At 39.6% G+C, this 25,640-nt stretch overlaps 1 protein-coding gene across 1 annotated transcript in view; it reads left to right on the top strand.

Moving 5' to 3' along the window:
• CERS6 (ceramide synthase 6) overlaps positions 1-25,640 on the top strand; it is a 97,697-nt gene that overhangs the window by 11,443 nt on the left and 60,614 nt on the right. The window contains exons 2-3 of the mRNA XM_054636546.2: positions 22,324-22,429; positions 24,759-24,889. Coding sequence (XP_054492521.1) covers positions 22,324-22,429; positions 24,759-24,889 — 237 coding nt within the window. The remainder of the gene's footprint in view (positions 1-22,323; positions 22,430-24,758; positions 24,890-25,640) is intronic.

The following is a 25,640-nucleotide window of genomic DNA, read 5'->3' as shown; positions in this document are numbered from 1 at the left end:
CATCCTCTTCCAGCTCTCAGACTGGAGCACAGCACATTGAGAAGCTATAATCAGAGAGGAGGTATCTGTCAAAGCAAGGATGTTGCCAGCTATGTGGTCCATAAAGTGATTCTGGGATTTCAGTCCTCCATAATCCAGTGTTTTGTGCACAATATGCACAGGACCTCTGCTTCCCTTGAATACCCATGGCTGACTTGAGACCTTGACCACAATAGGAAGGTGATATTATGGACTTTGTTGGACTTTTTTGTTTATTTGTGGTGGTGGGTTTCTGTCTTGGGGAAGGCTTGTTGGAATGAAGAGCCAAGGCACTAGAATCCAACATTTTACCTTCCTGTTCAAATGTAGAAATTTCAAATAAAAAGCAAGATTAGTTCATCTTCATATATAAAAACTGTCCTTAGAATCCAGATATTACCACTTGCATCTTCTTTTTCAGACTTGTATTAACTTCACCTGGGGCTCCTGTGAATCTCTTGCAAAGCTTTAGGCCTGCCTGGTGCACATGGACTGGTAAATCCTAAGTCATACATGAAAAAATAAGGGCCAGGGGTTTTCATGCTCCCATCTCAGTGACTTCATAGAGTTTGCTGTGGAGCATCCTGGATTCCATACATCAGGGTAGTTGTTGGTCTTCCAACATTAGCATTTGTTTTCCTTAATGTAAAAAGAGCATTAATTTTGTGAAACTGTATTACATGCATAAAGAGTTTTTTCACACAGTTTTATCAGGTTATTTGCAAACAGTAAGGTCTGCAGGAGGTGTAAATTACAGCGTCTTTGAGGGTGGTTGAACTGATTTGAGGATCTGCATTACACTTGAATATAATTTATTTACTCAAATGTCCTGAGTCTGATCTTCTGCCAGTATAAATTAGAAATCAACTTTTGCTGAGTTTTACCAGCATACAACTTCTGTGAAAGACCAGAAGTTTTATGACATTATGCATGGTCATGTGTATCCATGGAATTTTAGTAATATAGTAATCTAATCTAGTAATTAGGTTGCTGTTTTAGTAATTATGAAGCAAAGCAACTCTATCTCTACCTGTATATATAAATATGTAAAAAAATTTTTTTTGCACTGCATTTTTCTTTCCTTGACTAAGTGCCAAGTTTCCCCCCTCTTCCACTTTTTCTGGACTAGTAGTATGTGTGTAGCCAAAAAGTATTAATTTTGCCTGAAAATCCTCACACACGGAAGGTTAGTTAACATTTCATGTCAACTAGAATGACTTGTTCTTTTTTCACAGAGTAAGAAGTGCTCCTGCATTCTGCAGGATGATGGAGCAGTGAAAGGGAGCACACTGAAGCCTTGCTACTCCTTCCCTCAGTCCTTTAACATGAACAGCTCTAACAGTGACTGAAGCCCGAGCCTGCTGCTCGGTGACAGGCTGCTGGTACACACCTTGTGGGCAGCTTTTCTGGGTCCTGCCTCAGTTCTGCTCTTGCACAAAGCTGCTTTATGGTGGAGAAAAAGGTCTGAAACATCTGTGCAGTGGTTGTAGCTGCTGTCTGCATGTGGTCAGGGTGGCCTGGCAGCAGTATTCAGGTGTTGCCCTAGCAGGCAGTGTGCTGCAACTGCAGTCCTGTCAGTCCGTGTGATAGGCAGTTTAATGTGAATCCAGGCATTCCATGTCTACTGTAGTCACTGCCACAGTAACAATATTAGCAGCTATTGAGAGCTCTGAGTACAATCAGAAAAAGGAAAGTGTCTTCCTTATGATGATGATGACAATGTTTGTTCCACATGTGATGATTTTGTGATTTAGAGAGTACAACAGGGTAGGTGTACATGTTGATAATAAAACAGGTTGTAATGATGACCTCCATCACTGTCTCAGTAAGTCTGCCACTCTGCTCCACAACAAGGCTTTTTTGCCTTGCCTGCTACTGCTGCAGGTATTTGTTTATACTGAATGACATAAAGAGGCCTCTGAATGAGTACACTTGCATAATGAGCAGTGCATTCATTGGATCCACCCTATGTTTTCTTCCAGCCTCCATTCACTGAGCTTTCTTCAATTGAAGGCTTGGCAAATGTTCCCTCTCAGCTTTGCCTACAGAAGAGTGGTTACCAACCATGAAACTTAATCATAGGAGTGAGCCTTGCATCCTTCTGACCCTCCACACTTCTGGCCTGTAGGAGAATAATGAAAAGTATTTTGGTCTGGTTTTGCTGTTGACGTTGAAAGAGTGAGGCTCCTGATCTCAGGAGGTCTAAATTTGAATATTATAGTCAAGTAGAGGACTAAAACTTAGTGTGCTTGTGTTTTCTGATTATTTTGAGTAATCTATCATGGGGCCTGGGATCCTTTTTTTATGATATGGACATAACTACAGTAACTGCTTATTGATTCTAAAAAGTTTTTAGTGAGAACTATGACAGATAGCAAGAAGTTTTTAGAACTTAATGCAGAGTGAGAAGCTCTAAGCTCTAACAGCCACTGAAGAGTTAATCTTTTTTTGCTTCTTAAGACCTTCTTGACTATTGTCTTGCCTGGAAATTTTCTAGCTTATTACTTAAAAGAAAGAAAAGAAACTTCATGGTTGCAAAATGCAAACTGTCAGGCTATCTTAATTTTAATGGTATCACCTTGTTTATCCATTTACAGTGTTCCCAGAAGAGTCATACACATTTTCCTTTCTCATTTCTTACCTCAGAAATTGTATTGAAAGCATAGTAATAATAACAGTAGTAACAGTAGAGTTGATTATTTGCCTGTTTTGAGGGGGTGTTTTCTGATGCAGGTCTATAAAGGGAACTTAATGCACATGAACAGTTGAGAAAGGTCTGAACAATAATACGATGATTGCATCGCTGCCTGTGTCTAATAAGGCTGTGTAAAAGTAAAAAACCAGCAGAAGGAAATGCTGATGCTGTTCTACATTTGGCATGGGATAATGCTTGGCATGAAGACCTGTGAGTGGAGGAGTGGCAGTGCACTACACCAAAGAGATGTGTCCTCTTTATTCGGCTAGAAAGAAATAAATTTTCTAACTCACTAAAAATATGGATTGAAATAATGCTTTTGGACACCTGAATGTTATCTAGGACACAAAAGAAAAAATACTTACAAAGTTTTTCTCTTGTAATTGTTGTCATTTTAATTAAGGACTTTTTACTCTTAGGGTTTATTTATGACAATAGCACACTAGTGGAGTGTGCTTCAGCTCTGAGTTTGTAGTTCTAGGTTTAGATCTTTCTTCTGCAGCTGGATTATTTATGGTATAAATAAAATAATGATAAAATGTAAGTTCTTTTGGTCCTACTGCAGAACAAGCTGAGCGAATTTGGCATTCCAAAACCTCTTAACAGCATTAAAAGAATGAGTTATAAAACCAGAAGTTGGAATACTTCTGTGCCATCAATAAATATTTGCATCTCAGATGACAGATCACGACAAGTCAACCCCCTCATGAGTGTGAGTAATGTAGATAATTTTTGTGGAGATGCAGTGCAGCAGCCACATGACTTGTGGTGTGACAATCTGCTGCTCTTCAGTATCTTGACACTTCTGTTGCTTACTTGAGATTTAAAGTTTAGAGAACTAATTACTCACCAAACTCTTCCTGTACTTGCTATTTAAAAATGATTAATGAAAGAGGTTGAGGACCAGAGGTAGGGATGGGGCAGAGAAGTAGGACTGGAAGGAGCTCACAGATATCTTATGGAGTGGGAGAGGGGAGTGGGACTAAAGATATGTTGTGTGTGGGGAAAACATGACTGTGATGTAAGTCTGTGCACCTGGGCGGACTGTGGTGTAACCTGTTTGTTTGTGTCACCAGAAACAATGTGTTTGCAACTATTCCCTTCAGATACACTTCTAAATTCAAAGGTATATGAGAACACTTATATCCTAGGCAAGGAGGAGGCTTGATGTATGCATGTCTTGTCTTCCTCAAGTTGCTAGTGAAACATGAAACAGACCTGAAAATTCTTCAGAAGAATCCGAATTTTACCTTTTTTCAATTTCTTTTTGGCAGTAAGAAAGCCATAGCATTGTATTATTGCAGTCTGGTCCCACGTGGAAAGGTGTAGCATGCCTGGGCCCCACACCCACCTTCTTGCAAAATCATTAATGAAGACAGATGACAACTAAGAGTTGCCAGCTGTGTCAAAATGATTATGGACTGGTATATATTTAGCTCTTCTGATGACATCTAGAAATCTGTTATTTGGGAGGGACAGCACCCTTTCTTCTCTTTCCAAAATAAGTCAATTAATAACCTTCCAGGTTTGTTTGGAAAATGTAGGTACTGTTATTTCTGGAAGATCTTAGTGGTAGATTCAGCAGAACCCTGGATGGTCAGTGAGACCAGGAAGTGGTTTGAAAGGTAACTGAAAGGAAATAAAGGAGATTTATGTAAAGTGTCATTGGGGAAAGTGACTTGCATCTGTAGAGGTTAAAAATAGTGTTAAAATGAGACGATTTCTGATTGATGAGCTGAGAGTTCCAAGAACAGAGGATTTACAGCTGAGGTGACAAACCCCAATATAGCCAAGAACAATGGGAGACCTTGAGTATGGAGCAAGTAGGTGAAATTTGAGTCCGGTGAGCCTTTTGTGAGAAAGAGAAATATTGCTATTGTTACTTGTCTAAAGTGAATTCTGCTTTGTCCATTGCAACTGCCTGACAAACTCTGTTGTTGGCAAACCAGGACTGATAAAAGGATTCTTGATTTTAAGATAAAGAACATTTCCAATCAGCTAGACAAGGCATCCTTCATGTTCTCAAGCTATCACAGTACAAAAGTACTGCTTAAATCATCTGGGGACCCTAATAGCGTGCTACTCCTATAACTTGAATAGGAGGGAAAGTTTCTTTTATGACATTAAGAATAATGCCAAAGAATTGTTCGTGTTTTATGGTGTGCTGTAAGGGGGGATGTGTGCCTGTGTGTGTGAGAAAAATGGTAATGTTCTCTAGTAACCCAGAACAGTTATGATTGCCTGGATCATCTAGAAGCACAAGATGTTTTCAGCAATTAATTTATAGACTGAGCAGATGTTCATTGTGGCAAGAACCCAATAGAGGACTAGAGCTGTTCTCTGAAAGACTCACAGATATTTTCCCAATAACTGAGGCTTAGGGAAAAAAATCTGCAAACTTTATTTGGGGATTTTGAGAAACACCTGTTTCATAAAGGAGATCTTCTGTTAAGTTTGTCTTTAGACTATCAATCATAAGATACATTAATGATCTAACACAAGGAATTTAACAATTGAAAAAAATTGCTTTCTTTAAATAGTTTGAATGGTTTTGAGAGCTATTGTAAATTGTATAAAACATTAGTTTGAGTAGCTTTTTTAATAAATGAAGGAGAAAGTAATTTCCAGCTTAATTTTTGTGATGTCAGCTACTATTTTAGAAGCCAAAATAAACTTGGCATCATAGAGGAAGCAAACCTAGCTGACAGTGTTGATCTGCTAGACATCGTTAAATAACAGCACCAGTTTCTGATTGATTTGTGGGGAAAAAAACCCCATACTAATGCAAATGAAGTTTCACAAGTTATTGTACAATTTATCTATTGAATAGGGTAATGAAAAAACACCTTTTTGAATCTCAGTGTTTTTCATTGTGGGGCAATATTTAAAATGAAAGATAAATGAAGGAAGTATTTAGGTAAATGCAGACATACTATCTCACCACTGTTCAAAGGATTAACACAAAATGAGCTTTGCATTTTTCTAGAAGCAAAAGATCTGTTTTAGACCATCATGCATGAACACAGCTCAAGGAGAAATACTGAGTGTTAAAGTACAGGCTTCAAAACTGAGTAAATGTGCCAAATGTTGCTACCTGACAATGTAGTGGTTCCAGAATGTTTTTAGTTTGGCAATTCTCTTGCAAATGCTTGTTTTTCCTACTTTACTTTGTCAACTCCTCATATCTACCTCAAGAATTCCATCCTTGCCATTTCTTTGCTTACCCTCTGATCCAGTATACATTCAACCGAGGGTTCAAATTCTGAATGTCTTTCTGGGTTCAGGTCCAAGATGTTTCCCCCTTCTAAATGTTTCACTGTCAAAAACCTGATGAAACAAACATGAACCAATCAGCTCAAAAGAGAGCCCAAATGTTTTCCTCAGGATTTCCATAGCTGTTTATCTAAGGTACTAAGGCAGTAATTGTTTATGGCTTAATGAGTTAAGGGTGAAAAATTATTCAAGACAATGAAAGTACAGCTGTAACTGCTATAAATAAGATACTACTCAGAAACAAAGGCTAAATAGGGCTAGTTTAGATGAGTTATGTGTAGCATAGCCTCAGCTTCAAAGGAATTTAGCCAAAGGCAGGAATCGTAAAAGTGAAAAAAATTATCAAAGACAAAGGTTCCCTGTGCACATTCTAGAGTTTAGGGTGCAGTCTGTGTAGTCTGCTACTCAGCTGTATACTGTGCTCCAAATGGCTTTTCTGGGTGGTCTGGGATAGTCCTGGGTTTGCTGGGGAGAGAGAATGGCTTCAACAGCATGACATAAACTCTGCACAGCACCTCTGTGGAAAGTGAAATGATGATGCTTTCCATTGAATTGAACTAAAAGGGCTCAAGACTGGCTGTGAATTTTGCCAGCCGGCTCTGCACGTGTCACATTGCACGCTGGCCATTCTTTTCCACAAAGGAAATGAACAAGGCACTCCTGCCTAGCAGCAGCACCCTCCCCTCTGCTCCAGCACTTGCTTTCCTACCACTGGAGCCCCTTGGCTGCAGTCCAGTGCCCCTCACATGGAAGGCACCAACAGCAGCAGCACACAAGGCTGCTGGCACCACATGGTTCAGGAGGTGCTTGCCAGTAAGAGTTGGGACTGGTCCACCCCAGCCTTCAACTGCCAGTCAGCAGTCCTGTGGCCCTGTGGCATTCAACCATGTGCAGGTTGTGGTATGAGCCTTGCCAAACCAGTTAGGTTGGCCATCACTGCAGTAAGTCAGGAAGTTGATTTCTTCACCTTCTTGCACAAACTTGTCCGGTAGCACATTGCATCTGGTGGAAATAGGGTTCAAGAGTGATTTGTTTTAGTATTTGCCTGATACAAAATGGCAATTTTTTTATGACCATGAAATAGAGTCTCTTCTGTCTCTGCAACAGAAGGAGAGAAATGAGTAAAAATGAGTAAGCTGCAATTGGACTGCCTTAGTCCCTACATTTTGTGAAGATTGAAAAACCCACTTAATGCCTTTGTGATGGTGAATATATGAATTCCAGTGTGTGAGTCCTTTTTTCCAGACAAGAATTGTTTAAACAATTCTCAGGGTGATGAGTAGATATAAACCTAATAGTATAGTTTCTCTTTGAAATCTAGTGTCAAAATGGAGATATTTATGAGATTTCTAAAACTGTTCACCAGGAAACTGTACAAAATACACTAGCAAGATGTCATTAAAAGCAGCAGATGCTATTGTGGTTTTGCTGCAAGCACAGCAAAAGTGAAAGCACAGCAATTCCTCTATTTTTTCTTCTTTCTAGCCTATATTTGTCTGTCTCTTGCCCCTTTCCTTCTACATCTATTTTCTGACATGCATCATTTATTTGATTGCTAATGGACCCTAGTACATTGAGTACATGTGCTCTAGGATTAGGATTTGTGAATAGGAAAGACTATAATGATTTAATTTTTTCCCCTTCCATCTGTAGTTGCACAGATGACCCCTCTGATATGTACCAGGCAGAAACAATTTGAGACCTGCATGACAGGTCTGTTAATTGATTCCTTCAATAACTGCTGAAATCTAAAGGGGGGGAGGGCTGGGGAGGAATGGCAGTGAGGTTGACTAGCAAAAGGTTTGACCTAGTTTTTTCAATCTGCATGGCTGTGCAGACAGACTCAATTATAAATCTGCTGCTTTAGAAGAGCTTTTTTTCCCCCCCTATGTGAACAGCTGCATTGATTTTGAATGTTCAAATTTGGTGTGTTAAAACATAAAATTTTGTCATTATTGTACATAGTGTAATGTGTCATGAAATATGCATGTGTGGTGAGGAAGTAAGGGAAGTCACCTACTTCTGGTGGATTTCTGTGGGGTTTGCTGCTTTCTGCCCTGCTGCTTGATCCTCTCCTGTGTGACATTCCATGCTTGGCTTTTTGTCCTGCCTGCAGTATTTCTGTGTATGTGAAATACACTCACTATTTGCTTTGCATAGGAGTTATCTGGTACTGCTTTGCATACAAAGCTAAAGGAGGCTGAAAGACTTTTGTTTTGAATTTTTTGATAGCATCTCTAAACTAATAATTTGGCCTTCTTATATCTATTTATAGCACTTGCCCTGGCCTTTGCTTGGTTTGCTTGTTTGTTTATTTTTCTTTCCTTATTTAGCAATGAAGCACCAGGGATTAGTACTAAATTCTGCAGCAGCATGGGGATTCATGACAGGCTTTGACCAGAGCTTTGATCCTCCAGATGCTCTGAATAAACATGACAACAGACATTTGAAGGGGGATATTCAGTTGCTGAATAGATTTATGGATAATGTTTTTCTTCCTTTTGATTACAGATTCCTTCTAGAATGCTTGGTTAACTGATGGAGTTGGCCAGCCCAACAAGGGATTTTTACCTCTTCTGCATTTCTTAATAACTGGTTTGCTTGTTGAGCTGTTTGCGTCTGCTACAGGAAAACCATAACCAACTGAAAACCAGGAAACTGACTTCTGTTCCTGAAGCTGCTGTGAGATCCTGCTGAAATGGTATCAGGAGACTGCATAAATCCATCCTTGCTGGTTACAGCCTGGCTTCTTAGCTCTCTGCCCGGAGGCTCTCTTTCATTGTGCTGTAGGCAATGGCCTTAGAATATGGCTTTGTGCTGCTTTGCAGTTTCTCACCTTTTGCTTGTGATGTCTGCTCTCTTATGGCACTGGCTGTGGCTCCAGTGTTGGTTGGTGCCAGGTGGAGAGGCCCTTGAAAGGGCAGGAGTTTGCAGCTCTCAGCTGGCAAGGAGGGGACCAGAGTGCTGGGGAAAGAGCAAAGCAAAGGTGGTGCTTGGAGCAGAGGAGGTTCTGTAGGCTTTGTGGGAACTCCTCCGTTAGCCAGCCTGTATGTGTCAGTCAGCAGTATTGCCCTGCATTAGGCTTGGAACTGGATACATGCTGCTGTGCCCTTGTAGCACCATTCATCAGCCCTCCTTCTTCCTTCCCCCTTTGGTTTGCCAGTGCTTCTCTCTGAAGCTGGAGGGATATCCCTGTAGGTAGGAGCTGATCTTGCAATGGAATAATTTCATCACTGTTTCCTATTCTAAAGGAAAATTTGGAATTATGCCACAGTCCAGGGTATTCTGAAGACTTTTGCTTTTCTTTATGTGCCTGGCTGTAGCTGGTGGAGTCAGCAGTCAAGCTTTTTTGGGAGCCAAGCTGTGCCAGTAATATTTCTCTAGAGGGTCATGGCTAACATGCATGTCAAGAAAGTGACTGTTAGCCCCAGGAGCTGAAAGGAGGTGCTCTGAGTATCCTTCTTTGGCATCATATCTGCTGGCCTGACATTCCCAGTCCCACTCTGAGCAGTGATCTTGGGCTGAGGTACTTGGTCGTGTATCTTGGATATAGACATCATGTCTAATTTGTTCTCAAGGGAGGACAGAGTTAGATCTGTGATTCTCTGTAAAGTTGCTAATTACCATGTCCTCAGTGCTTGCAAAGCCTTGCTGCAGTTCAGGCACTGTGCAGACACTTAACTGATGTGCATGCTGAGTGTTTGGAGTGTATGCAGCAGGGAAGTGTGAGGGTCTGGGCAGCACGCTGGCCAAGTGCATGTGGTGGGCTGTAACATCTGTGTTTGCCTAGGCTGTTATGGGCAAGGCTTCAAAAGGAGTCCTGCAGTAACTCCTGCTTCAGTATTTCTCCTCCCTATTCCATCTTCTCCTTTCTTTGTCCTCTTGCCAAGTGTACAGCACTCCAGAGTTCAAGTACAGCAATATTGCACATGGCTAATCTCTAACCCAGCTGGGTGAGAGACTGGCTGTCGCTTCCATTTGAGTTGTCAGATGAACAGAGTAGATAACATTCTGGAGAGACTTTGTGCTTTTTGGGCTGAGCTGCTTCATAATTGTCCATGTGCACCAGAATGCTCAGTTTAGTGCAGTACCCAGAGCAGTGGGAAGAGCTCTGAGGACCTGTGGAAGAGCTGATCCCCAACAAGGCAGTGTGTTTGTATCTTGTGTTCTGCTGGGAGGGTTTTGGGCGAGCTTTCAGAGGCATGTACACACTGCTGCTTTGCTCAAACTGCACCCAGACATTGCCATCAGAGTCGTTGTAAAGGATTTTTTTTCCTTTTTAGTTGTACTCTTAAGAATTACTCAGTGACTAACCTTAGAAATTATGTTTCTTACCATTAAAAAATGTAACTGACAATCTACAATTGTGTAAAAATCTTCTATAATTATAAAACTTGTATGGGTTCCCAGTTTTGGTTTGCATCCCAAGCAGCATGCATTGTGGTGTGTTTAAAAACAAATAAATAAGCAAGACAGTTCTAATGATCCAAAGGAGATGAAAAGGATTATGGCACCCTAAACAGGAATACAAAGAGTAACAAATACTTGCCACTTGAAGGTTTTGAGTAACTATTTATCTTACACATATTTTGTGACCAGCCAGGGGAGATAGGTGCTCTGTGTACTTTTCAGCATGAAGCACCCTTCTTCTTATTTTTTTCAAATTCTTAATAGTAAAAAGCCACCTTTTCTGTTACTATCTTAGCATCACTTATTTGAGGCACCTAATAGCAACCACTGGGGAACAATGTTACAGTGTCAGCTCAGGCTTCCTCAAGTACCCACCTGCCCAATTTATTTTTTTTCCTTCAACTTCTGCTGGTAGAGGTGGGTGTTTATATTGCAATACTATTAGGAAACCATGATTTGGTCAGGTGTCCTGTAGTCAGGTGTCGTTTGAAATTGTAGTGTGCAAAGTTGCTGACAAAAATCTTGTCATGAGCTAAAATAAAAAATAATTGCAACAGTTTCTTGTGTGTTTTGATGTAGAAAATACACTTGCTTATGGATCCAAAGTGTAAATCATTCAGAAATACCCAAGACATGAGATGACTTCTTTTTTTTTCATTTGACACATGCTGCAGCATGTTCAAATGCTGTCACAGCTGGTGGGCCAGCATTGCTGCTGCAGGGTGAGCTCATTGCTGCTGCAGGGTGAGCTCTTCTAGATGGCTGATAGCTGTGCATGCAGCTCACCAGTGCATCCTGCCCCATGGCTCCCTTCCCTGGCTGAGGTTTCTGGCTGCAGCAGCCCAGGGAGTTGTTTCCAAAGTGTCGTTTGGGTGATCCGCTAACAAATCCTATTATTTGTTAATGGGATTTGTTCTTGCACTGTTTGGTCCGATCACTAATTGTTTATCATGCATTAGGGCTACAATGAGATGCCTGTCAGCTGTGTTTTGAGCTTTCTGTGTGCAAGACTCATTGTTTGCCTGTGATGGCAGGTTTTGCTTTGGGACAGCCTCAGTGTGGAAGGCAGAAAACATAAGGCTGTGCATTTCAAACACTGCAGTGTAGTATTTCCTGCACTCTGGTGGGCACTGCTTTCCCCAACTCCCCAAGACAGGCTCAGAGGGTCAGTAACTCATTTGGGGGCCTGAGTGTTCTGCACTTCTGCATACAGAGCTGCAGCTGCGTTCCAGATTGCTGCCCTACCTTTCTGAAACAGTGTCCTGTTGAGCTGGCAATTAAACAAGAAAGCTTTAAGAATATTTAGTAATAGAATAGAAAGATGAAAATGTACAGGAACACTTGGAAGCTAGTGAGGCCTTGCTTTTCATCTTTGTTGAATGTTTTGATCAGTCCATATGGTATTTAATGATCATACAATGCAGGTAGAAGCTACTTCTTAAAAGGGGTCCATCTGAGCTGGCTTTAGAGATTTTAGGTGTGAGCACTTGTATAAGTATTTTAATAAATCTTTTTCTGAAGCACTTATTTGGAAAAAAATATAAAAAATCTTTTGAATTATAGATATCCTAACATGTTTTTTAAATCCTTTTTCTCAGAAGAGAATACACTGTAAGAAATACAAAATCAAATTTCCAAAGCAGAATCTGAATATGGTCCTGTGATGGCTTAACTTGAGCATCTAGATAGTTCACCTTCAATTTTCCAGTGTCTCAGTTTAGTGATGCTGTGTTGATAGAGTGAATAAGATCAGATCACTGATCCAGCTGAAAACTCCATGCTCTTCTGGGCTGGTGTGCAGTGATAGTCTTCAGTTTCTTGAAGCCCAAATCGGCTTCTTCTGTGGCTGCAGTAAAAGTGGCAGAAAGGGACAAGTGAGGGAGAGGGAGCCCAAGCATTCAGGGCTGCCCTCGCTCAGGGTGTGGTACCTGGGCAGGTAGGAATGGCTCAGACCAGCCTGCCACATTCTGTCTGCCAATTTTGAACAGTCCTTATTTGCTTAAGTAATACCAATTCAAAGATAAAACAGGGAAAATAATTTATTGTGTTGTTTGGCTGTATGCTTCTTTAGGAATAGGTTTCCTGAATATCTACATGTGTCTCTTACCTTTTTGTATTGGAAGCTAATCAGAAATAAACCAAGGAACTACATTTTTGTACCAGATAGGAACTGCGTTTTGTTCTGAGTTTGTGTAAAGTGTCTGGAAAGAAATAAGGCTCTAATTCTTGTATTTTAGTAGTCAGACACTATGCTGAAGTTTGATTGTATATACACACATATACTAAATGTACGTACACACAAATATATAAAAATATATTCTATTACATATGGTTTATATATATATATGGTTGTTTCGGTGTACATATATATTTGTGTTCATATACATACAGAAAATACAGTGAATTAATACTATTGTGATCATTTTTTGTGGTTAATACCTGCCAGCCAGAATGAAAATTGGTTCCTCTGGAAGCTCCTGCAAAAGATTTGATGATTTTGTGACCTAGCTCTTGGAATCAAAGCTTAACCTCCAAGTCAAACCAACCATCCCTATTTCCAGTACTTACAGAAGTACAACCATCCTGCAGGGAGGAATCCATGACCAACAATTCCCTCTTCAAAGGGAACAGAATAAAGATTTAGTATGAGCACTCTCTCAGAGCAGGAAAGTTCCTGAAACATGTCCTACCTCCTAAGAGAAATAGGATTTGCACCAGAGGTAGTGGTTTGCCCATTACATTGAGGCATATATTGAAATTCTCTGTCTTATGCCATGACAGCCCACCAGCAGTACAGAAGCTGAACTCAAGGACAAAGAGAAAGCTTGAAAATATTGAAATCCTTTGTTGTGTGTGCTTTTCTTAAGTTTGTGGCACTGCCAGGTGGTGTAATGACAATGTTCAGGAGCAGAGCATGCGTTCAAATCATGCAGGCAGGCTGGGTCATTTGCTCAAACACAAATGCACACTTGGAGCAGTCAGACAGAGGTTTGGGCTTTACTTTTCTTGCAGCTCCTGCCCTTGCTAAGGGCCTTGTTGCATAACTCATGGAGCAGGGCAGGAGGTAGGATCCTTGTGCCCCTCAAGCCCAGAAATATTTTAGCAACTTAATTGTTTTTTAATGTTCCATTGAATATAAAGCATTATTTATCTTCTCTGCTTTGAAAAAATGTTTTCTAACCTGATATAACTTAATAAGTTTCTGTTCTTGGTGTACAGTATAATTTCCCAACATTTCAGATACTTGTTAATATTTTCCAGAAAGTTGTTGCGGAACTCTTCAAGTTCTGTTCTGTGACTTGGTAAGATCTTTAGACTGTTTGTTGTTAGTGATTGCTAGGGGGCTAGGGGTTTTTAACAACATCCTTCATTATTTGGCCTTCTGGTAGTAAATAGATCAGCAAATAGAACAGAAGGCAAATACATTAGAATGTAAGGGGACTTTGATGAGACAAGTTACCATGTGCTGATCAGGCTGAGACCTACCATGGGGGAACCTGGAGGAGTAGCATTGACTTTCTAGTGGGCAGAGCTATGTTATTTATCAAAATGATTGCTGAGACTTTTGCCTTAAACAGTTGCTGTAAGCCACTTAGCACCTTCTGTGTCTTGCCCAAGTGGCAGGTAATTGCAGTTTCTTTTGCACGTTGGAATCTGCCTTGGTGGGTAAAGGAGAACTGCAGTACAAGAATGTGCACCTATCAAAAGCCCAGTGGATGGCATGCCTTGGCTGTTCCTTTACTGTAGATATGGGGATCAGTCACAATTTTTAAATGTTTTTTGCTCATATGTTAAAGATACCACCAAAGTAAAAGATAAAGTAATGCTGCAGGGCCTGGGGGATTAGAACAGTGTCATTGTGTTACAGTAACCTACTGCAATTTAAATATTAATTTCAAATTAAATTTTCAGTCTTTAATTTCTTTCTGTGCTGTCTTCCTGCCCTTTTCCCTGTCCAGCATCAAATCCCATTTGGACCCTGTGTCTTTTCATATGTAGATGTTTTATGGTTGGTTCCTTGCTTTGGTTGTCCCACACTTGCCGAAATGAAGCGACTTATCAGCTCTGCATTTTAGAATTGGCAGAGGAAAGTACGAAATCTATAGTGTCAGGAGGGACAAAGGATGCTTTGGGATTGACTGTTCATTTTTACCCAGTGCAAGAAATGAAAAAGCAAAACCAAAACTAGCCAGCAATGAGTTCAAAATGAAGCGGGATGGTTCTCCTCACGGAGTCTGAATTTACACTGGAGAGCTCTGCCACAGACCGTGGAAAGTTTTCACAAGCTCAATGAGCTACTAGTGCAGCCTGGGGAGGAAGGGTCAGCTCTTTGGGGACTGCTATGTGCAAAGATGCCTTTTTTGGTCTAAAAAGTCCCTAAGCCACAACTTTCTAGAAGTTGGGAGAATATTTTTGTCTTCACTGACCTTTAGCAGTGGGCTACAATTTTGGAGCCTGAATTTTACCATTGACCCTGACTTGTGTGTCCTGATTTTAATGCAAAAAGGGTGAGAGTGATATCTTCAGAATAATATCATCCATACCATCTATTCCCTTGGTGATGGTGGTGGAGGGCAGCTGAGAGAAGGCACCATGGGTTAGAGGTGGGGGGACTGGAGTCTATCACCATTTCCATTCCTTCTCCTTCTCCCTGATCTGTGCTTGGAAAGTTACAGAATGACTAAACTTTATTTTTAGAGATTACAAAGAAAGAAAGCATTAGACAGCTGGCTGCAAAAATATTTATTTGTGACCTTTGTCTGCATTTGTGCAGTGCTTGTTGCTATTCTGGAGCATGTAGTTTCCCTTGATTTCACTCTTAGAGTTTAAGGAGAAACTGAAATGCTTAAAACTTAACACATACATATATTTAAAAAAAATTGCTTCTATATTTGGAAAAAAGAACTATTTCTGTTTGTAAAGTGCTGGCCTTATTTGTTTCCCATTTTTGTAGTAACATACGGACTGGAAAAGCAACTGGAGCACTGCTGGTAGAGGCTGGGCTGGAGTAGTCCCATAGTGGTGGCAGAATACCTCCTGCATGAGTCAGTGCCATTATGAACTAACCTGCAGAAAGGATGAAGTAGATTTTCCAACTCTGTAGGGCACAAAGGATTAGCACTATGTGGGAATAGGGTCTGGAATTGGGTCAGTGATCAGTGGGGTCTGGCCTGCAGCTTGTGATGGGAGCTAGCAGGTATGCAAAGGTAGCTCAAGCCAAATGTTACTGGGCATGGTTTTTGTTACTGGATCAAAATCTTCAGAAAATGGGAGTATTTTTAACTTTGCACCATGAGGAAATGTGTCCTTGAGATGTGTATTTTCAGTCAAAAAGGCAGGAAAATATAAATGTGAGAAATCCATTGCGAAGATGAAACAGTTTGACAGTGATTGAAAGAAAGGTATGGGTCAGTCATATGAGTTGTGTTTCTTAAGAGTAACTCTGTTAGGACAAAGCATTTCCTAATACTGCTGTTGAGTGATAAGGATAATTTGTTTTATTTACTTAAAATTATGTGGTTTTGCTCTGTACTAACCAGTAAGTCTGAAAGCTGAAATACAGATACCAAATCTGTTTTTTTACACAGCTACCTTAGCTTTTGGTTTTTTGTAAACACATGTGGATTGCCCCATATAGTTTTTATTTTGTATAATTTAATGTGAGGTATGGGATAATGATGCTGATGTGGGAATTACAGCTAATGCATGGAGAGGAGAGGAGAGCATTGAACATCTCAGATGAAAGGCAGGTACCTATGTGTGCTTTTCTGAAGTCATTGCAGCAGGGTTTGGAATAGATCCCCCTGGAAGGCTTGGCTCTGTGCTGTCCTTTACACTGCCCTCTGAGATGCTGCTGAGGATGCTCTGTGGGAGAAGGCTCTTGCTGACACACAGAGTTGTGTGCTGGGCTTTTTGCTTGGGCAGACAGGTTCTTTCCTTTGAAAAGGTTCCATTGTGGGAGTTCTGACCCATTTCTCAGCACATCCAAAAAATGTCAGTGAAGTTAACTTTCCTGTATACATACATTTTGGATGAGATTACCTCCATGAAGAGCCCTGCCTGTGCTTCAGACATTGTGTCTTATTGGATCTTCTGTAACATAAATTATTGCGAAACATAAAGCCAAAACCGCTGCTGGGATAGGTATGCTGAAGCAACAACCCTGTTTATCTACTGATTTTGTTCTAGAACTATTGAGATTTTTCTGGATTTTGTAGGGTGTTTTGTTTGTTTTATTTTAATTATTGCTAATACAAGTAACTTCTGAGTTAAGTAGGCCAGCTATACCAAAATAACAAATTCAGTAATTGTTTTTGAGTGTTGTGGCAGTAAATCGGTTGAGCATCTGCTCAGAAACAAGCCTCTTCTGCTTTTACTGATCCTTTGAGCAAATTTAGATTGTTTCTGTTTAAAAGCAGCAAGCAATGTCCAACAAGTGCGACAATTGTAATCATAAATCCCTGGAATAATCTGTGTTTAGTGAGCATAAAGTAGATGAGCTGGGAAAATTTGCTCTGCATCACTCTTTCAAAAAAGGAGCCAGACTCCTCTAAACAGATCTGTGTACATCTTTAGCACAGAGAGGAATTTTTGCTTGTTTAACTACCTGCCCTGATATCTTTTAAGTGTACTGATAGGAAACTGAGATTTTATGGACATATTTGATTGGCAAGGAATAGTTTGCTTGGTTTTTTTAGGAGCTCACAGCTGGCTTGTGTTAGCAACATGAGCAGACTTTTATGCAAGCATCACTTGAACTATGCCAATGTCTGAGAGTTTTTACCTGTTTCACAGAGATACTGAATGTATGCAATCAGAGCCTACCACTTATCTAGAGTGTGGTATCCCTGGAGATCCTCTAGTTATACTTGGGGTGACTCAGAGATGTGCTGCACACCTTAACATTCACCACAGTTTTTTCTAATTACTGTACATAGATGCATCCTCAGCACAGAAAGAGGAGACTCAACTCTCATCGTGCATTGACAAGTAATTAACTCAAATATTATTGTGGACATGAAAGGCTAAAAAGCCCCTGCATATTCTCAGGGTACATGGGGATGTCATAGCTTACGTCCTGCCTGTTTGCTTCATGATATTTTTCATCTGTTGGCAGAGGTCATGTAGGAGCAGTCTCCAGGGTGATTTTGTGCAGATCCTTTGTGCCATGCTGAGGTATCTTATCAGAAAATAGATTGTTAGTTAGGGAATGGATGGTATGTAATAACAGGCCATTACTCATGTCTCTTGGTCCATAATGTGACCTACTTTTGATAAAAATGAATGACAAAAGTGACTGATTTAAGCTGTGATTAACCAAGATATTTTAAGAAAGTGTGAAATATGCACTGGCTTAGCTTTTCTCACTTGCACTAATGAAAATTTCTGAGTGGGCTTCTGTATTGAAGTCGGCCACAAAATAAAGTTACTTAAGTGAGGGAAGAAACTTTGTGTGCTTAAAATCCTACTAGGAAAAAAAAAGGCTTACTAATGCGTGGGATGATGTGTACCTAAAAGATAACAATGACAACATCATCATCATCAACAACAACAACAACAACAACAACAATAATAATAATAATAATAATAATAATAGTCTAAACTTACTTTGCCAGTTATTGCTGGGTTTGAGACCTGGTAGGACTCTTGCAGATCCTTCCCTCTGATGATGACTTATTTTAGATGTGCCAGTTTTAAGTGCAGAAGTATAAAAAACCCTTTTTCCTCTGTATCAACCACCCTTGTTTTGATTTCGGTTCTGTTGAATGGGTAATCTTATCCTTTTGCAAAAATAATTGGTTAACATGTATCACTTACCTAACACTGTCAATTATTTTTAGACTAGTGTTTCTCAAATTGATAGTTTAGAAGAAGCATTATTTTCTTTTCATACATTAAAAAGAGTGTGAGTTACATGAATTTAATATTCATTAGCTCTGTTAGCTTAATTTTTGGTTTTTTGTTGGCTTTTCTGGGTTTTTTGGCCCTCTTTGGAAAGCCTTGTTAGTTCTTGCAGACCTTTAAGTCTGTTTAAAAAATCCCGAACCTGTAATCCCTATTTACCTGCTGTGGGCTCTGTTGTGGTTTAAATATGTACAGAGCTGCTGAGAAACTGAGAGACATGGATTTGCTAAAGGGCAGCTACTCTGGTCAGCTGGGAAATGGCAGATGACCTGCCGTTGTGAAAGCACTACATTCACATCCTATCAGAGGGCCTACAGGCACATTCCCAGTGCCCCAGATGACCAAAGAGTTCTGTATCTGTGTCTGGCCACATCCAGGGCAAAGATGACATGTTACAAGTAGGCCTGTTTGATTTATAGTAAGGAAAGTTAAAGCCTTGGGCTTGGGCTTGGGGGGGGGTGTTTAAATGTGGCTTCTGTCTGTGAATGAGGAACTGCCTTTAAAAAGGGTACTGCATTTTGATTTTAATTCCCTTGTTTGTGTTAGTCTTTCCTTTCTAGATCCAGAATAGATGGGGCTATATTCAGCAAAATGTGCTTGTCCTTAAATTTCTGTGTAATTGAATACCAGCTTTCAATTCAGCTGGACTGAAATCCATTGAAAAGGAGACATTAGTGTGATGTTGGTTCAGATTTCCATGTTTTAAAGAGAAAAGCTGGCAATATACTCAATTCCGCTCTCCTTACTCTTTCACAATAGTTGCTCCCTCTTAATTGCAGTACCTTATGCAATAAATGGTCCCATGGGATTCACTAAGACTGTTTAGGGAATTGAATACCACAGTGCTAGCAGAAATGGAAAAAATTAACAGTGCTTTTAAGAAGTACAGCATTTGGCAAAACACTCAGTTTGTACATGTATCAAACATTAATTCTGTTTTTCTACTTATGAATCAATTTAAATTATTACAGAAGAATATCATGTTAATTAAGCTTTTTATGGCACTTGTGAAATTTGGGACCCTGTTAAATGAATTGTAGTTTAAATGACTTTGAACTCTACTTCTGTAGCCTTGAAAAACATTTTTTATACTCTGAAGTATATCTTGATTTGGTTGGGTTTCTCTTTGAAAAAAAGAATCTCACATTTTACAAGTTCTGCCAAAAACAGTCACATGGACAAAGCTTGGCTCATGCATACTTGAATTAGTGCTCAAACCTGCTCAGTATTGCAGGTGTCTAAAATGTTTCAGTTAAAACTGCTTTTTCTTGAGTGTCCTGGTGGGACCTTTGTGGGTTTTTTGTAGCTTTGCCTGTCCCTTTATCACTGACATAGTTGGCCAAAATAATCCTGGGTCTTGCAGCTGTGTACTGTGGACAAGCTCTGCTTTAAGTCACATGCCCATTCCTCCCAGGCATGAGACAAACATAAGCAACAAAGGCAGAAAAGCTCATGTTTGTGTTTAGAAAATGTGTTTTGTTTTAGGTAATGGGTATAACATCTATATTATAATTTTAAGGTTAAAAAAAACATCCCACTGGGTCTGTGCTTTGTCCTGGATTTACCTAGGCTATTCATTAACATCACATGTAATTTTAAGAATATAATTTAAGCAAACCCAGCTGGTTGGCTTAGATTTAAATTAATATCAGCTCAGCATGAAACATGTTGGAATTATGTCTTGTTGAATTTTTTTCTAACTGGGACTTTTTATCTGCTTTTTTCCTTTTAAATTAGCATGTTTAGGGAACTGCCTTTCAATTGGAGTTATATCATGGCTATCACATTCCTTCACTCAGGAGAAGTAGAAAAGCAAAACAGAAGTTGCAAGATGTATTTTATTAAAAGAATAGCGAACAAATAAAACAACAGAAAAACCCCCAAGCAAACAAATAAACCCTCCAAATAAACAAAAAAATCCTAAATCATGTCTCATTTCAGAGGAGACTGACTTAAGAAGTGCACAGAAAAATCCATCTGAAACAATTTTTATTTTGATTTTTGTGTTTATTTAATGACTGTTTCTTGATCTTGCTGTTGATGGTGGAGGCTGAGCTTGGTTTCCTCTGTGAATGCATAAAGCTGCTGCAGTTGTCTTCTGTTTCTTTTATTTGTTTTCACTCTGCCTACAGCATTCCCCTGTCCCTCTACTTTTAAATGTTTCCTCTAATGGCTTCATAAAATTAGCTTTAATAGTGATTGACATCACCTTTATTGTCTCTAAGGATTGACTCTTGTCTAGCTCTGTGGCTTACTCTTCAGGAAAATGTTTTATTGTCTTTATTATTAAAGACTTGAATTTCCATCTGTTTTACAGCTTTTTGATACAAAATAAGGACATAGATGCTAATATTCTGAGCCCTATTGTTACATTATTAAGTGTTTTAGAATTCTTCAGTAAAGTAAACTTCTGAAATCAAATTGCATTGGCTTCTTCAGCTATCTTTTTGGTTATCAGCTAGCAGCAATTACCAGCACTGCTTTGGTTATGTTTTGAACTTAAGAATGCAATTCTCACTTCTTTTGTCAGCTTATACTTTAACACACAAGTTTCCAATGTGGCTTGATTAAACTGTATTTACATCTAATATGTGCAGAGCTTACATGCTTCTTTTTCATGAGTTGAAGACTGGATTGCCTTCTTGAGCTTAGTAGTGAAACTGGATTCATCAAAGCTCTGAACTCTAAAGCAGGGAATTTACACCTGATGCAATGCCTTTAATTTGGTTGATGCTATAGAGGTAGCATGATGGTTACAATCTGCAATCAATTTAGGTTGCCACCAAAGTTTTACAGAGTATAAGGGTTTTTTTTTACTTCTGTAACACGCTAGGAGCAAATAGTGAGATCACCAATAACATTGCATGTGTTTTTGAATATTTGTCCTCTCAGTCAATCACCAATTCAGGCTACAGAATTGTCTTTCATATGGATTTGTGTCAATGTATCAAGAATTTTTCTCCAGGAAAACAAGGTGGTCTGGCATCACCCATCTTTGTTTACCAAATGCTATTGCTGTAACCACTATCACATTGATTAGGACTTAATTCCCTTTAATCAGCAGTGCTGTCTTAAACATGGCAGAAACAGCAGTTGTAGCTCATAACAGGGCTTAAAATGGGGCTTGTGTGTGCATAAGAATTCCAGGATTTTTTGTAGCTTGTGGTCATTCAGCTGGATAAATGTGGAACCACTTAAGTACCAAGTGCTGTTTTGGTCCTTGTTGGCAAATGAAGTTTAGGGAAAGAGAAGCTGTTTAAGTGAAGTAATGAGTTATATAGCTCAAACATAGCAGAGGTTCATAGTGTTCAGATATGAATGGGATTCCTATACAATGCTTTTAGCTTTCATGGGAATTCCAGATTTAGACTCGTAGTTACAAATAATTTAATTTTTTGTGAGTAGAGTGGTGGTCTTTGACTATATGCAAACTACACAATTCAGCTCTAAAATGTCTCAGAGAACTTGTGGATTGGTGTTAGGATTTTGGACAGCCTCATACTTCAGCAGAAGAGTATTGCTTGTGTCTCTGTACCATGAAAATTTTATGCTTTTTGGAAATTGTATTGACTGGGCAGCTTAAATGCTTCCTGCCTTTCAGGATTCAGAAATTCCATTGTGCCAAAGGAGTCCTGAGGTGGTAGCTACTTTGGAAACTGATTTTTAAAAAGGCTGTGTTTGGAGGATAATATTATGTGTTCCTCAAACTGCCCTGCTCTTCCCTTTAGTTGGTGCTTCTCTAGGTGGCATTCCTCTCATGCTTTTGTTCTAATCTCTTTCTTCACAACATGAAAGAAAATCCTCTGTTTCATGTGTTCTAGGACTTCTTTTCATCTTTCGAAGTGATGTTCCTTACTTTGTGATGTAATTGCCTACATGAGCTTGTTTTTGAGCTGTAAAACTAGGTATTGTTTTTGTTGGCAGGGTTATAATGTTTGCCATTTACCACATGCCATTGATTGGTAACAGTAATGAAGTAAAAAACTGAATGTTTTCTTCTCTCATTTTTCTGTTTCTCACAGGTTCATTGCTAAACCATGTGCCTTAGGCCTTAAAGTCCAAGCCAATGGACCACAGAAAGCTCAACCTAATGCTATCTTGGAGAAGGTTTTCACAGCTATTACAAAGGTAGTGTGTCTGACTCAAATATTTACCTTGTGAAGTGGGATGTGGCACTGTGAACTATGTCTGAACAAAGCAAGGCTAACAGATAAATGCAGTGGGCATTTTTGCATCTCATATCACAAATTCAGATATTGGGGATGTCATTAATGCCAGCTTGAGTGGTTGTGTATCCCTTTATGATGTCTCCTGTAAGTTTTCAATAAAAAATTGTCACAGAAACACTTTGTAGATGCCATATGGCCACCTACATTTTTTTGATTCTTATCTGTTTTTGCTTCTTATCTATTTTGCATCAATTTTGCAAAATTGTTGGGGTTTTTAGAAAAAAAGGGTTTGTTGTAAGCCAGTAATATTGATACTGAGTTTTCCATGAAACTTCAAAGCTACTCCTTCTAGGGAAAGGCCTGTTTTGCTGGTGTCCCAGCTAAAGGAGAGCAACCTAGAAAAGTGGGGAGAAACTGACTTAAAAATGTTTTATTTACAGCTTGCATATCTTTCTTGTACAAGATTTCCCCCCACAACTTACATAACTGTCTCTACATCTCACACCATATGACATCTCAACCTGTTTGTTGTTCTGTCCATGTTTTCAGGCATCCCAAATTTTTCTGCAGGAGCTTTCCATTCCCACCTTGGCTCCAGACTGCAGCTGGGCAGCAGTGTAAACAGAGAGTATTAAAGTCATAGAGGATAAAACTGGGTTCAGTGTCACAGACAGTGAAATAGGCTGTGGATCTGTCTTGCTTGTGTGTCCTATACTACCCAGAGATCACCATGGCACTTGCTGTGACTTTGTCCTGTTCTCAGGGAGGGAATTGCATGTGCCTTGTTTCTGAAAGCTTCAGGATATACTCTCACACAGACTAAGCTGAAGGAAGAATGGTTAAGTTTTGTTAGTTGTGGGGTTGTTTATTTGTTTGTTTTTAATATTTCGTCATAAAATCTGGTAGTCAGACACAGGGCCTGAAATATCTGTGAGTGTGAAGAGCTCCAAACAAAAGTGTCTGCTTTCCTGCAAGAATCTGGTAGCTGCTCTCAGAGAAAGTGTCCAGTTTCTGGACCTGCCTTTTCTGAATCCTATACAGCAGTTCTTTCTAGTCAAACTCCCAAGAGCTGCATCAAACATTTCATTTTTCTAAGGTTACAGAAATTGCTTTTCTTAACCTTCTATTGAAAAACTAGTAGATACTTTGGTTGACTAAAAAACTTTGTTGAGATGGATGCCAAATCCATCCAACTTCAACCTTCTCTTGTCTCATCCTTTAATTTCCTTCTCTTTCCTGTGTTTTCTTGGAGGCTGATAGACAAAACTTCGGCCTAACAGAAATTTGTTTGTTTGTGTCTTGCAACAATTAAAAATTTAAGGCTCTTTGTTGTAAGAGCTCTTGTACTTCATTCAATATATGTAACTGGTTTGCAGAAATAAAGCTAAAGTTCCAGAAAACAGATTGTGCATTTTTCTGTTTATTTAAAAAATGATGTGATCAGGAGAAATATATAAGTAGTACATATGCCTCACTGTACATGTAGAATTGCTCTATGATTGGAGATTCATCCAGTACTGCTCTTCTAATTAAAGACAAACTAATTTTCTTTTGCCTTACCTCTGCACTGGTTTGCACCCACGCTAATGATGTGAGACTTCTACATTTTCTGCTTTGGAGAATATTCGTGTGTATTTAGTTTTACAGAAAACAATTCCAGAAAATGTCTCCCTGTTGTCAAGGTGATTTGCCTTTTGAAGTTGCCACTTTGTTTAGCGACCTCATTTTTTAACATTATTGTGCAGAAACATGGGATTTATCTTTTTTGCGTGTCAGTCAAACCATCTTCCCTAGTGCAACAGTCGATAGGACAAAGATCCTGATGTAGGAGAGTGGAACAGGTATTAGGACAAAGATCCTGATGTAGGAGAGTGGAACAGGTATTAGGACAAAGATCCTGATGTAGGAGAGTGGAACAGGTATTAGTGTGTGGCAGGCAGTGGAGTGTTTGTAAGAGCCACTGCTCCAGAAATGCATGGCATTTTATGGCTGCTAAACTTCACTTCCAAGTTTCAAGTAAGTTTCAATCCCATTGTCCCTTAAAAGTTTTTTATCAGTAATGGACCAGCATGGCATATTACAGCATCTGTCCTTCTAGATTAATTGTCATTGTAAATGTATTCTGACGGGAATCTGCCAATAGAGATTTCTGTGAATGTATTTCTGTGTATCCATGTGTCTGACAGACAGCCTTGGTAAGAAGGCAAGAGTCAATTTCACTGGTTCTGAATTTAAAGTGTTAATGCAGTTGAGCTAGGGAATAATTTTTGTGCTTCTCTGTTTTGTAGCATCCAGATGAGAAGAGGCTGGAAGGGCTCTCCAAGCAGCTGGACTGGGATGTGCGCAGCATTCAGCGTTGGTTCCGACAAAGGCGCAACCAGGAAAAGCCCAGCACCCTTAGGAAGTTCTGTGAGAGCATGTAAGGATGCATGTTCCCTTCTTGAGTCTTGTTGAGCCTGTGTTCTCATCAGTTTTCCCCTTTGTTTTTCACAGGTACTTTTGCAGACAGTTAGAAAATTATACAAATTGGTAGAATATAAATAATGAGAAAATTAATCTTCATTGTCCTGGAGGAGTCAGATTGTACTTTTCAGGTATTTTCAGTGGTCAAAAGCTTCCAGAAATCATGTTGCTCTGATTCTACACTATCAGGGCACCAGCTAACACCAAATCACCTGATGTTAGTGTGCTGTGCTTACAGCACTACCTTTAGCCATACAAGCTGATGGATGTCTGAAATGGAGGAATAAAGATAAAAGGCAGTTGGGTTGTTAAATAAAAAGAAGACAAAAGATAAATTGTCTAAAGATGATTGCCCTTAGTTAAATCTGTCCATCACAGCGCTAAGTGAGGTACTTCAGAAAGTTTTGACCAAAGAAATCCTTTGGTATGGGGTCTGTAGCCTTTTCATAGCTATTCAGTTAATGGGGTGGCTTTTCAGACATGTAGTGACTGTGTGTGACAGGTGCTTTGAAGCTCTGAGCTCCTGAAGTTCATGTTCCCACAGCAGTCATGGGAAGGGGAGCACTCCAGTCTTCAGTAATTCAGGTGCCAGTGGAGAGTTTCGACAGAACAAAGTGTGCCCTTATCTCATAAGCAAGAGCAGAGCAAGCAGAATGACAGTGATCTCTGCCTACACCTTCATCCTGCTGAGCTGCTGTTGTCCCTCC

Source organism: Agelaius phoeniceus, chromosome 7, assembly GCF_051311805.1.
Source record: "Agelaius phoeniceus isolate bAgePho1 chromosome 7, bAgePho1.hap1, whole genome shotgun sequence".
NCBI classification, from domain to species: Eukaryota; Metazoa; Chordata; class Aves; order Passeriformes; family Icteridae; genus Agelaius; species Agelaius phoeniceus.
This window is presented reverse-complemented; position numbering and strand designations above follow the sequence as displayed.